This window comes from Kogia breviceps, chromosome 3, assembly GCF_026419965.1.
Source record: "Kogia breviceps isolate mKogBre1 chromosome 3, mKogBre1 haplotype 1, whole genome shotgun sequence".
Lineage (NCBI taxonomy): Eukaryota > Metazoa > Chordata > Mammalia > Artiodactyla > Physeteridae > Kogia > Kogia breviceps.
In genome coordinates this window covers 76,227,970-76,241,887 of record NC_081312.1, presented here as the reverse complement: position 1 = coordinate 76,241,887, position 13,918 = coordinate 76,227,970, and the positions used below count along the sequence as shown (strand labels likewise).

The window sequence follows — 13,918 nt, the reverse complement described above, 5'->3', positions numbered from 1 at the left end:
CCATGGCTCACGGGCCCATCCGCTCCGCGGCATGTGAGATCTTCCCGGACCGGGGCATGAACCCGCGTCCCCTGCATCGGCAGGCAGACTCTCAACCACTGTGCCACCAGGGAAGCCCAAGTGGGCTCTTTAAATCTGGAAGCTCATGGCTTTTAGTTCTGGGAAATTTTATTGCATTTCTTTGATAACATTTTCCCCCTATATTTTCTCATTTTCTTAGTAGAATTTTGGATCTTCCAAATTGATCCTCTAATTTTATCACTTTTCTCCTATAATTCTACCTGTTTTTTTCTTTCTTTCTATTTTTTTTTTTTGGAGGGGGTGATTTCCTTAATTTTATCTTCCAGTCATTAACTTGATATTTATAAAAGCTGTTGCTTTTTCTCTATTCCCCACCCCCAACTCACCCCCCAACACCCTTTAAAAAAGTATATCCTTTCTTTACATCATAGGAGATAGAAGTTTTTCCCTCACTTGTGTAAAGTGAGCTCAAGGGTGGGCAGTCCAGGGCTGAGGCCACGTGATCAGGATCAGGGATCCAAACTCCCATCTTGCCTTCCTGTCCCCCTCGTGCCTGTCTTCCATCCTTCCGGATGCCCCACAGTCCTTAATAGCAGCTGCAGAAAGGAAGGCCACCTCCCAGTTTCACACACCACGGTGGGCAGAACTCAATCATATGGCCAAACCTAGCTAAAATAGAGGCTGGAAAACATAGGCGGATTTATTTGAGTCTGCAACAGTCCCATGTAGAAATGAAAGAGGGGAATGGATGTTGAGACCTTGAGTTGAACCTACCTCAAAACCCAAATCTCTAGGTGGCCTTAAAAAGAAAAAAATCAGTCTCCTAGAATTCTTCCAGTTGGGCAGTGGTGGGAGCACGTTTATCCTGGCATTTGGCAGGACAGCTTCCAACAGAGAGTGTAAGGCTTCCTTTATATCAGTGGTCGAAGCATTTTCTTAAAAGGGCCAGATAGTAAACGTTTTAGGCTTTGTGGGCCAGTCTCGGTCACAACTCTTCAACTCTATCATTGTAGTTGGAAAGCCACCACAGATAGTATGTAAACAGATGGCTGTGTTCAATAAAACTTTATGAAAACAGGTAGCTGGCTCATGGGCCCAATTTTGCCAATGTCTGCTTTATATCAATGTTTTACACATACCATTTATGAAAGTTTTAGTGCCCAAATAGCAACAGTATATGATTCTTTGCTTTTTTCCCACTTAACCCTTAATACAGTGATAGACCTGGACCCAGTGGAGCAAAAAGACCGAAGGCAGTTTCTGTTCGCCATGCTGACTGGACAAGATCCTGAGCAAAGACAGTAAGCATCTGCTTCCCACTTTGAAAGACAGGAGACGTCACACAGGAATTTAGGAGTTTGAGTTTGGCTTTGTGGTGATATGGAATATTTTAATAACTTCTTTCATATTAATATACTCCTAATGAATTTCCCATCTACTTGAGTTTAATTTATCTTTGTGACTACTACCTGATAAATTATATCATCTCACAGGATTAGTTCATTTTTCACCCATACCAGCCCCTGATAAGCACTTTTTTTTTTTGAGGCAGCAATTTACTTGAATACTTAGTGCCCCCTATGGAAAGGACAAAAACGCCTTGACACTGTAGGATAATTTGATTCATTTCTCTCAAACATAGTAGCATACCATTGCTAGCTTACCAAATATTATGCCTTTATAATAGCAATTTTATTTTTGACTTAAAAATGATTTCTCTACAGGAATACTTTGAAGTAAATTCTGGGTCTACTCTAAGTTTTCGGAAAGCCAATTGTCATTATTCATATAATCTGAGGAGCCCTCCTCTTAGAGGTTCCAGATAAAATACATGGGATATATATATAGACTAAAAAATTTCTCATTTAGCTGAATTTTGAAAATCAAATTTAAGTGGACATCTGGGTTTTCTTTTATTTATTTTTGGCAAAATCTGGCAACCCTACCTCCTTTTCGTGTGTGTGGGTAAGAAGTAGTATGGGACTGGTGTTCTAATCCATTACTTTTCTAACAGCCCAATAAATTTATTTAATTTGCATTTACTTTGTCTCCAGTTAGTCCTAAGAAGGACTGAAAAAGGAGCCAGTTGAAATAAACTGTGAATCTGACTTCAGTATCATGGTGGACTTAAACAGATATAAGCTTACTGGTAACTTTTGGAAATGGAAAGAGATTTGGTCGTTTCTCTTTTGTGTTAATGTTAAATTTAGGTTTTTCTTTTCTCCTTTCAGCATTCCTACAACTCTTCCTTTATTCCTTTACAGTGGTAATCTTTTTCTTTTCTGTGATCTACTCAATTTGATTTCGATTGATTTTACTTTTGATTTTCTTTTTGCCTGTATGATATAGCAGGTAGAACATTGCCTTTGTAATCACACAGACTTGGTTCTGAATCCTGACTCTTCCACTTACTAGCTCTGTGATATTTGAGGTATCATTTAACTTGAAGGCTCCGGTGAGGATGATACTGAAATGACATAGTTTACCTAAAGCACTTGGTATTGTGCACTGTGATGTGGTGATGTGAGTTACGTTTCCTGGGAAAATGGGTGGAGGAGTCAGCATTATTCCTTTGCTTTGTTGAAGTTCTCAGTACGGATACAGAAACATAACCACAAACGAATATTGCTTAATGACTGTGAATGTATCACTTTCAGGATTTCTTCTTTTCAGCTTAATCGTGTTTAGCTGTGATTTAAAACGCTTGAATTATTGGTCCTATTCTTGCTCCCTTAAAACTATTAGCCACAAATGTTAGCTTTTAAAAAATTAATAGGAATATGAAATGTCCAGAATAGGCAAATCCGGAGAGACAGAAAGTAGATTAGTGGTCACCAGGACTGAGGGAGAGAAGAGTGGGGGGTGACTGCTTAATGGGTATAGATTTCTTTTTGTGGTGATGAACGTGATCTGAAATTAGTGGTGATGGTTGCACAACATTGTGATTATACGAAGAAAACACTGAATTGTACACCTTAGAATGGTTAAAATAGTAAATTTATGTTATGTAAACTTTACCTCAAAAAATTTAATTAGGTATCAGTTTCTGGAATTCAGTATCATTCTTTGCTAGACTAAGTCAAGTTAATAATAGGCAGCCTTCTGTATCTGCATGTTCCCCCTGCATCCATGGATTCAACTAATGGTGGATGAAAAATATTTGAAAAAACAATTCTAGGAAGTTCCAAAAAGCAAAATTTAACTTTGCCATTTACCGGCAACTATTTATGTAACATTTACATTGTATCTACAACTATTTATATAGTATTTACACTGTATTAGGTATTATAAGTAATCTAGAGGTGATTTAAAGTATATTCTATATGCAAATCCTACACCATTTTATATAAGGGACTTGAGCATCGGTGGATTTTGGTATGAGGTGGGTCCTGTAATTGCTGTTAACTGCTCACTGTTTAGGAGGAACTGTGCTGTGTTCTTTATAGTATCATCTTCCAAGACTTAGAACTCTTAGGGAATACACTTTTTTTTTTTTTTGCGGTACGCGGGCCTCTCAATGCCGTGGCCTCTCCCGTTGCGGAGCACAGGCTCCGGACACGCAGGCTCAGCGGCCATGGCTCACGGGCCTAGCCGCACTGCGGCATGTGGGATCTTCCCGGACCGGGGCACGAACCCGCGTCCCCTGCATCGGCAGGCGGACTCAACCACTGCGCCACCAGGGAAGCCCCCAGGAATACGCTTTTCATATTCATTTTGCAATTCTGTATTCTGTTTCCTTTACTCTGCTCAGGCTTGGTGTAACACTAATTTAGAAATGTAAAACCTCTTCTGACTTCCATAATCTTGGGTTTTGTTCAACACCTCCACTGCCCATTTCAAATCTTTCATCAAAACTGTAAACTATCTTAAAAGGCATTGTATCTCAACAGTTGAGACAACCTGATCAACTACTTTACCTTGAGTCTTAGTTCCTTCCAGACCTGTTACTTTAAATTAAAACGACTTCTCAGTCTTTTGCTGTTGTAGTCTTGTAAAATGGAGGAAAGGGAGAAGTGATTCAGGGAATACAGTATGTAATTTATGGTTACTTTTATCTTTATTTTTTTTTTTAAGCCTAAGGGTATCAGCAGTACTGAGTTAAATGGATTTTTTTTTCCCCTTTAGTTTAAAGTTTACAGTGGTAAGTGATCCTATGGATGAGGAAAAGAAAGAATGTCAAGAAGTAGGCTACACATATCTGGAACTGTGGCAGATCCTGGAATCGGGAAGAGACATCCTAGAGCAAGAGCTAGACAGTGAGTGATACGTTTTCATGCTCCTCAGTTCCACGTATGTCTAAGGAAATCATCCTAATAGTGAATACATTTTGTTTTACCTTTAATACATAATTACCACTACAAAGTTGATGGGACAACCTAGATTGAAATCCCTACCGCTATATTTATTTCTAGATCAAGTATGAATGTAATCAGTTGTGTATCTTAGCCCACATACCTCCTGACAACTAGAATCTATTATCAATCTCCAGTGTTTGAGACATGGAAATTTTGAGGACACATTGTTTTCATTTCATTCAAATGTAAACATCACTTTCTCACCGCCTTTATTGACTGTGTTCTGAAAACTGTGTACCTTATTTCCTCTTACCCACCCAGAATGGTCATGCTTGATTCTAACCTCTTCACTTCCAACATTTCAATCATAAAAGCCTATTAATTTTACCTCTTACGTGTTCTGAATCTGTCCCCACCTCCTCTGTTAAACTTCAGAACCCTTCTTTTCACTCCTGAATTACTCACTCAACAGCCTCATGACTACCTTCCCTGATCTACTTGTGTCCCCTTGGAATATATTCCCCAAAGAATGGACCCACTTTTCTAGAACCCAAATAAACAACTGTAATTTCTAATACCTTCAAGTGAAAACCACATTCCTTATAAGACAAATGGCTTGTGCTCTGGCTCCTGCTTATCAATATAGCTTCATTTCTGCCATTTCGTACAGTTTTCCAAACTTGTCCTCATATCTTGGCACATGCTCTACGTGCTTAGAATATCTTTTACTTTTTGAAGACTAATGGATTGTCCCCAGAAAGCCTTTTCCGATTCTCCATTCTGGATTGGGTGCCACTTCTATGTGTTCCCAAAGCACCTAGTTTTCATCACAGCACCTTCCATACTATACTTAATGACTGTGTGTTTTCCATCGTCTTCCACCAGATTGAGTCCCACTAAAATATGAGGTATAACTTTATTTAGTATCCCCAGCACTTAATTTGGAAAATACCAGGTATTTAACTGTTTTTCAATGAACGACACTGCTGTCTGACATGTTTCCTTTTCCTTTCCCAACAGTTGTTAGCTCTGAAGATCAGGCTACCCCCATAGGAAGGCTGAAGGTGTCCCTTCAAGCTGCTGCAGCCCTCCATGCTATTTACAAGGAGATGACTGAAGATTTGTTTCTGTGATGGGACAAGTGCTACTCCATTCTAAACCCTGAGGGAACCATAGTAAAAAGTCTCTTATAAAAGTAACTTGTTCTACCATGAATTTGGTTTACTATGATGTCTCAAGCTAATGATGAAAGCTTAGAATGATGAAAGTTTCTTTCTGAGATATTAGCTGGATAAAAGGAATTATTCTCTAATGGCTTAGCACTTTTCCAGGCGAGAAGCAGGCTTGCTTTCAGGAACTGCAAAAGAACTGTCACAGAAGGTGAATTTACAAAAACAAAACAACAACAAAAAACCCCCACAGTTTATTATCTTTTAGTTCTTCCAAAATTGAAAATATCAAGTCCTACTGCTAAGGAGAAAATAACAAACAAACAAACAAAATCCGAGACCCCTCCCCCCCTCTTCTCTTAAAGTCACAGAACACAGAAGGAACTGCAGTGGGACAGGTGGGTGCAGAGAGAACCAGGAGGGAGAGGATGGCAAGATAAACTCCCCAAATACTTAAAAAGCTGTTCAACAGAAATTGTGATAAATACAGGACAATGCAAGACAAGTAAAAATAAGGAGCAGCAGTGACGAGAGGCTGTGTTGTAGATGGGGCCTCTCTTCCTCTTCTCTTTTCTCGTCAGGGTATTCTAGGCCCAAGGCATGACTTACCCCTTCCAGATCTAAATGTTGACTCCTTTGAGCCTCCTTCTAGATTTTCACTAGAAGCAGTACATGAGACACAGCCATTTTCCCTCATATATCAGAAAAAAAAAAAAAAAAACAGTGGTAATTCTGCTTCTACCATTGTACCATGTGTGAATTTGTAAAGAAGATGAAACTGAGCCGGGGAGTATCACTGCTTCTTATGTCTTCCAAGGCAGCAGAAACACCTCAGAATCTACATGAGGCAAGAAAGCAGGAGAACTCAGATGGAGGTACCAGCCTGATCAGACTCACTAGCTCAAGTTGTATGGTTTACACCATTAGCAAATTCCAAGAACCTTTTCTTGAGTACTGCAAAGATGGAACTTAAAGAGATGTGAGGAAGATCGTGGCAGTAGGGTAGGATGGAGGATTGAATCTGCTGGTCAAGAACCATGGTACAGGTAGTTAAGGGTCACCTTGTACCAATGTTTTGGAAATACGGCTTTGAGACATCAAAGAATAAGATGTCAGAAGCCAACGATGTCCTGGCAGAAGGTGACAGGAAGAGAGAGGAACGAAACGGTATTTATTAACAGCGGAAGCCTCTGCCCTTCTTCAAGAACACCTCCTCCCTTGCCATCTGGATGAGGCCATTGGCACGTGTCCTGGTGGGCCTGGAATTCCCCAAGTAGATTGGTCCGCACAAATGGCCCCCTAAACCCATAAACACAAATGGCAAAACTTCAAAAGAAAAAAAGGAAAAATACAGTTTCTATGTCATGTAAAATTTTCAGGGATTGGCTGAAGGAAGAATGGAGCTGAGGGCCAAAGTTCTGAAGTTACTTCCTCTTTTTCTTGGGAGGCGCAGAGCTGTGTCTGGAACCTCGGTTAGAGCCTCGGCCTGAACTGTGCACAGATGCCTTCCTCTTCCGGCTCATACTTCGACTCTGTTCCTCTTCCTCCTCATAGCGACTCTCACGGTCAGCTAAACAGAAGAACGTGGCACTAGTTAGCTAGACGTTAGTTTTTAGGTATCTAACACTGTTGAACACAGCATGAAATAATACAGAGGAGGTGCTCTGGAGTCAGTTTTAATCTTTACTCAGCTGCTTACTAGTTGTATCACCTTGGGCAAGTACTTAACCTTTCTGAGCCTTGGTTTATTTAATGGAAAACTGTTTTAGGATTAAAGGTAATCTATGCAAAGGACTTATCACAATGCTTGGGGTACAGTACAGTACTTTCCTTTTCATCTTTCATTTACATTTGGCATTTGGTTTCAGAGTAATTAAAACTAGTACTACGAAAGCATTCCTAACCTGGAAGAGGCCCAGAAAGCTAGACTATTATAGGACTTAGATTTGGAGACCAAACAGCCTAATTTTGGAGCCTTACAAGACTATCATGGCTAAGGGCCCACCGGGGGGGTTGAGCAAATGAAAAAAGCATCCAAGTCGGCAGAGTTGTGCCACCTGGAGAGTATGGACACACTCCAGGCCTCATTTTCTTCTCTGGTCAATGAAGCTGTAGCTGTGGCTCCACATCAGTTTTATATTGTTCTTATGTTACTCTTATTAGGCAAATAATATCTCAAAATATTGAAACCTGTGCCTCAAGAAAATAACAACAACACATCTACTACCTTTTCGGGCTTCTTCCTCCAGTTCATCCCAGTCCTTTCCACTCTCTTCTTCACTGCCCAATGATTCCTTGGAATAATCTGGAATAACATTGATTAAGCATTATTTTTTAGACAGGAATGGAATGGAATGATAAAATTCTTCCCTTCTAAAGCCTCCAGAAAGGACATTAGGTTAAGAAGTCATGTACACTTTTTCCTATGAAGACTACCTGATTCTTCAGCTTCTGATGAATAATCTTCGTCACTGTCCTCCTCCTCTTCTTCATAGTCATCCTCTGAAGGATTAAAAGTCTCATCTTCGATTTCAGACTCAGAATCCCCTTCCTCAGCATCACTCCCCTGGTGAATTAGAGCATAATACTATACACTGGGTGTTTTCCTTTTTTAAAAAAAACATTTACTTTATTAACTTAGTGAATTAATTCAACCCACTTAGCACACCAGCATTATTTCTATTTTACATGAAAAAATGAAACAAAAACACCCAAACCCCTGAGTGACCAAGAGATAAAAGGACTTAATTAAAATTACTATAAGGTACAATCATTAGATACCCTAAATATCTCATTCATATTTCTTAAAGAGTCATGTCACCCTTCTTTACCCAGGAAAATTAACCACAGTCATACTCTTGGTAATATGCACTATGCAGGTAGGAGGGCAAGTTTTTAGAAAACAATTTTTATAAGATGACTTGAAGAATTTTCTCCCAATACTAAGAAATTCTTTGAAGGAAAAGTTTTTGTAATCTCAAATCTTGTCAGTGGCTACCAATGCCCAATTAATTTATCATTTACCTGTAAAACTAACTTGGAGAAACAACACCAAGTTGTATTCAGAGCTTCTCCCGTTTGATCTGGTCCCTTATGTACTACTTATATGGGATACTCCTAACCACCCAAATGTGATAACGGGCAACACTGTGTACCAGAAAATAAACCCCACACTCACGCACCTCACCCTCAGGTTCCAGGAAAGACCAGCCACCTTGTTCAAAGAAGCCCTCAGGGTCATCAACAATGGTCTTCATAATTTTAGTCCAGTTGAGGGACTGTACTCCTTCTGTGTACTTTAGGTCACAAGAACTGGGAAAAATAACATTATAAAGTCAAAATCAATCCTCTATACTTTGGGAGAACATCCCATGTCATCTTGGTCATTAGCATCTCTAAAGAGCAGATACCCTTTGCATACTTGGGAGCAGGTATTCTTTGCACTGTGCCACCACAACGTACCCAGACATCTGATGCTTGGTCTCCCAGAGTGCTAGCCCTCACGAGAGAGCACCTTTTTTTAGTATTTAAAGTGCCTTGTGCTAAGAAATGCTCAAATGACATTTATTCACGTCTACTGAGGAGCACAGAATCAAAGTGGGTGGGAAAGAAGAGAAAAGAAAACCAAAAAACAATAATAGTAAGGACCACAACAAGAAACCTTCAGCATAAAACCTGTCTGAGAGACTAGCATCAAGCCATTATGGGCACAATCATAAACACTGAAACTTATGCTTCTAGCCATGATGGGAGTGACAAGGACTAGACTTACGTTTGCACCTTAAACAACCAGAAACCAAATAAAATATGGAACAAGTTTTCAAACACTGCATAAAAAGCAGCACAGGACTAAAAAATCCCTGTGGAACTACACAATGGAATGAACAGCATCAGGAATGGCAAATATGTAAGTAAATATAAAAGACTTTCCCCTACTCATTTTTTAAATTAAAGGATAGCTGTTTAGAAGCTAAAATAATAAAAATAAGTTGTGGAATTCACAGTATATTAGAAGTAAAATGGATGATTAATAATAGCAGAAAGGATAGAAGAGAAATGGAAGCATAACAACCTTCTAACAGAAGTGGTATATTATCTGAATGCAGACTGTGATAAGTTAAAGATGTATATTTAAACCTTACAGTAGTCATTATAAAAGTAAAACAAAGATGTGTACAGCTAATCAGCAAACTAGGAAGATAATCATAAAGAATCATAAAATTAATCTAGGGACTTCCCTGGCGGTCCAATGGTTAAAACTTCACCTTCCAATGCAGGAGGTACGGGTTCCATCCCTGGTCAGGGAGCTAAGACCCCACATGCCTTGCAGCCAAAAAACCAAAACATAAAACAGAAGCAATATTGTAACAAGTTCAATAAAGACTTTAAAATTGGTCCACATCAAAAAAACCTTTAAAAAAAATCATAAAATTAATCTAAAAGGCATAAAAAGAGGAGAAAAGCAACAAGAACAGATGGGAAAACAAATAGCAAGATGGTACATTTACTGGTGGTCCAGTGGTTAAGAATCCACCTTCCAATGCAGGGGATACAGGTTCAATCCCTGGTATGGGAACTAAGATCCCACATGCCATGGAGCAACTAAGACAGTGGCACTGCAACTACTGAGCCTGCATGTCACAACTACTGTGCCCGTGCACCACAACTAAAGAGAAGCCCACGTGCTGCAATGAAAGTCCTGCATGCCGCGACGAAGACACTGCAATGAAGATCTGGAGTGCAGCAACTAAGACCCAAAGCAGGTAGGTAGGTAGGTAGATAAATTGACCTTCTTTAAAAAAATAAAAACGAAAACGAAAAAGAAAAAAAAGATGGCAGATTTAAACCCAGCCATGCTATTATATTAAATGTAAATGGCCTGTCTTTAGCAATCCCATTAAAAGGCAGACATTCTCAGAATGGATTAAAAAAAGTAAGACCCAAATATATGGTGTCTCCAAATAAATCACTTTAAACATAAAGTAATGTAAGTTAAAAGTATAAGGACAGAAAAAGACACACCATACAAACTCTAACCAAAATAAAGCTAGAAGTCTATAGTAATATCACACTGCATAGATTTCAAAACAAGTTATGTTACCAGAAATAAGAAAGGACATTTCATAATGATGGGGGAAAAAAAATAAAAAAATTAAAAAAAAAACAAAAAAAACCCCACTGATAAACCTCTAACCAGACTGACTAACAAAAAGAGGAAATTATTAACATTAGGAATGAAAGGGGGTATATGATTGCACAAATACTGGAATTGATAAACTTAGACAAAATAAACCAGTTTGTTGAAAGATATACGTTGATTCTAGAATTCATGTAGAATAGCAAAAATAATAATAATAGCCAACTTTGAAACGGAGCTAGATGGGAAGACTTACACTACCTGATTTCAGGATTTACTATAAAGCTACAATATTCAAACAGTACACTATCAGTGTAAGGACACAGATAAACCAATGGAACAGAATTAGACCCTCTCCTACATATATATATATATATATATATATATATATATATATATATATTTGCGGTACGTGGGCCTCTCACTGCTGTGGCCTCTCCCGTTGCGGAGCACAGGCTCTGGACGCGCAGGCTCAGCGGCCATGGCTCACGGGCCCAGCCGCTCCGCGGCACGTGGGATCTTCCCGGACCGGGGCACGAACCCGCGTCCCCTGCATCGGCAGGCGGACTCTCAACCACTGCGCCACCAGGGAAGCCCTATGAGGAATTCTTTTAGCTGAAGTGTGAGTATACGAATGTCAAATGCTAAAATAAAAATATATTCTATCTCATCTTTTAGTAAAAATAGAGAACTAGAAAGAAATATCCCCCACTTTTTGTAAAAATTATTACACATGTGTATGGATCTTTTTATACATCCATCAAGTCATCAAGTAGAGTCAAAAAAGCTCTTAGATTTTGATTTTCCTATATTCATAAACTACTGTTGGGTATTCAGGAAAAAGTGGCTCTATGTCTAACAGATCCCAAATTTTCGAGTCCTGGTTGATAACAACCCAAAGGCAGTTTCAGTAAGTACACCAGCAGATTTTATGTACAACATACCACACTCATATTCTATGGTACAATGTTCATGGGCTAAGAGGGAGATTGCTGGCAGGTCTACTTACTTCAACCATTCCTTGATGGGGTCAAGAGAGGCCACAGGAATGGCATTGATCATTGTCACTTTCTTACTGTAGTCCTTGTAGACGATTACCATGTCAAAGTTCTTCAGGTGAAACTGGACTCGCTCAAAGTGAATCAGCTCCACTTCATCCAACGTCACCACAAAAGGTGGCTGTCAGGAAAGAACAGGATTATTTTCATAAAAATACTTCCCACAAAGCACTAGCATTTTCAAACACTTTCAGGATCTAAAAATCACTACACAAAGGATAACTAAACTGTTTGTTTGTTGGGGCAAAGACTAAATACAAGATACCAAGAAGCCCCAGTGAAAGGATCTGCAAGATCAAAATCTTTCCTCAAGGAGAATACATTTAAGGAAATTATGTAAAGAAACTATCTTTAAAAACTAAAGAGACTTTTAAAGAATCATTTGTTCAGTAAGTTTTATATCTAAGATAAGTGAGTATCAAAAATGAATATCCAAAGAAATAAGGACCTAGTTTTCAAAATGTCTACCCTCTTGCTTTCTTTTCTCTAACACTTGTTTTCCTAAAAAGAGGTCAGAAATACTCACCCACTCTGTGGCATTTACCAGCGCACTACTAGTGGGCTGGAGGAGGCAGGTACTCCTATAGGGAGCGCCATTGAATCTGAAAGACAGCAAGAAACTCACCTAAGATGGGGTTCATTGCAAGAGAAACTGCTGCTGCCACAACAGGCTTCTTTCCTTTTCCCATTCCAAACACAACTCCAGCATGCTTGCTGGAAACTCATTTCCAGAGGGAGCCTCTCAGTCTTAGCCATTCACCCCAGCCCTTAAACATTTCCAAGAGGGAATGGATGTCCATAGGAAAAAGGACATGATATGTCATGTTAAATTATTATTAACGGAAGAATAACTAATTTTTCTAAAGGCCGAAAACAGGAGGAGATACATTACCCCAAGTCCCTAAAAGGTACTTCAAATTCCAGTTCCTCCTTAGTTAGAGCCTCTACTTTCTCAATGAAATTTTTAAAGGCTGTTTTCAGTTTGTGCCTCATTTCTCGTTCCATCTGCAGAAGAAAAAATTGCGAATTAACTCTAGTTATCACTTTACTTGTTAATAGTAATCCCTTCAAAAAGCATGAAGTGCTTTTGTAGTCCTTAATTCTGATAACTATGATACTAGCACAGATACTTTATTACAGGTCACCATAATATTAACTGTAGAGCTGAGCCAGCAACTTAAGTCTAATCCATAAGCCGTAGCACTACACCATGCCAGCAGATACTTGAGAAAGTTCTGCAGATAGTTTCAGGTGTTGTTTATGAAATATAACAATTACTGAACTCAGATCTGGACTACATCCTACCTCACTCCCCTGCAAAACCAAATTTCACCTGCTCAGCATAGAGGTCATCTCGGTCATGCATATGCTGATGTTTCCCCAAGTCTGTGGTGATCTCCCCCACTTCTGTGTAGAACTGCACATCTGTGTGCCGCTTCTTCCCAAACATGATGGCATTCTGAGGGCACAAAGCAGAAAGAACAAGAAAGAAGTCATAAGACTTCTTCCACAAAGAAGTCTACACAACAGACAAGCAAGATAACAAAACATGAAAATATTAAAACATCTACACTGGAAACCACAGCATTTATGTAAAAACAGTTAAACCATCCCTGGTGTCATCATCAATAATGACATCTGAGAATATAAGAGTATAAATTTTTAAAAGATTACGTTGGTAATAAATTGTCTAAAGCAAAAATTGTCTATTTCAGAAACAGGAATTTGGAGACCTTATACATTTCGGAGGTCATTATATATCACACCAAAGGAACAAACACGCTTAACACCTTCTAGATGTCAGGCACTGTGGACTTTGTAAGCATTATTTGATTCAATCCTCCTGATGATCTTATGTGATAGGTGATATTTTTCATCACTATTTCAAGGGAAAGAGGGAGATAGAAAGATCTTGCCCAAGAGCTCACAGCTAGCTGATAAAAAGATATACCTTGAGGTGAAAGTGCAAGACAATAATCATTTCCCCATCACACGGCTGGAACAAAGCATGCTTGATGTTATTGTATAGAATATCCACTTTGTCTCCTCGGACAGACGTGAAGCGAAAACCTGGGGGGGGGGGGGGTGGGGGGGCGGAGAAAGGAAGCAGCTAAGTATCAAGGAACATCATCAGGTTAGGCCAGAAGGTACTGAATCTTTTCTGGCTGATTTGAACAGGGTCAGAGGAAATGCCAATAAGGTACAGAGCTTTCCTTTCCTTCTGGCCATACAGCGATG

The 13,918-nt window shown here is 39.2% G+C and overlaps 2 protein-coding genes across 11 annotated transcripts in view; one reads left to right on the top strand and one right to left on the bottom strand.

Annotated features, from left to right (window-relative positions):
* RPGRIP1 (RPGR interacting protein 1) overlaps window positions 1-5,482 on the top strand; it is a 105,171-nt gene extending 99,689 nt beyond the window's left edge. For all 10 annotated transcript variants that reach the window (XM_067028823.1, XM_067028827.1, XM_067028822.1 and 7 more), the window contains 3 exons: window positions 1,238-1,322; window positions 4,147-4,277; window positions 5,337-5,482. In XM_067028823.1, coding sequence (XP_066884924.1) covers window positions 1,238-1,322; window positions 4,147-4,277; window positions 5,337-5,449 — 329 coding nt within the window. In that variant the 3' untranslated portion in view covers window positions 5,450-5,482. The remainder of the gene's footprint in view (window positions 1-1,237; window positions 1,323-4,146; window positions 4,278-5,336) is intronic.
* A 238-nt stretch (window positions 5,483-5,720) lies between these two features.
* SUPT16H (SPT16 homolog, facilitates chromatin remodeling subunit) overlaps window positions 5,721-13,918 on the bottom strand; it is a 33,260-nt gene continuing 25,062 nt past the window's right edge. The window contains exons 18-26 of the mRNA XM_059057390.2: window positions 13,632-13,750; window positions 13,014-13,139; window positions 12,573-12,685; window positions 12,207-12,282; window positions 11,632-11,801; window positions 8,668-8,797; window positions 7,922-8,051; window positions 7,713-7,790; window positions 5,721-7,055 (exon numbers count right to left, since the gene is read on the bottom strand). Of these exons, the coding sequence (XP_058913373.1) occupies window positions 6,910-7,055; window positions 7,713-7,790; window positions 7,922-8,051; window positions 8,668-8,797; window positions 11,632-11,801; window positions 12,207-12,282; window positions 12,573-12,685; window positions 13,014-13,139; window positions 13,632-13,750 (1,088 nt within the window). The 3' untranslated portion in view covers window positions 5,721-6,909. The remainder of the gene's footprint in view (window positions 7,056-7,712; window positions 7,791-7,921; window positions 8,052-8,667; window positions 8,798-11,631; window positions 11,802-12,206; window positions 12,283-12,572; window positions 12,686-13,013; window positions 13,140-13,631; window positions 13,751-13,918) is intronic.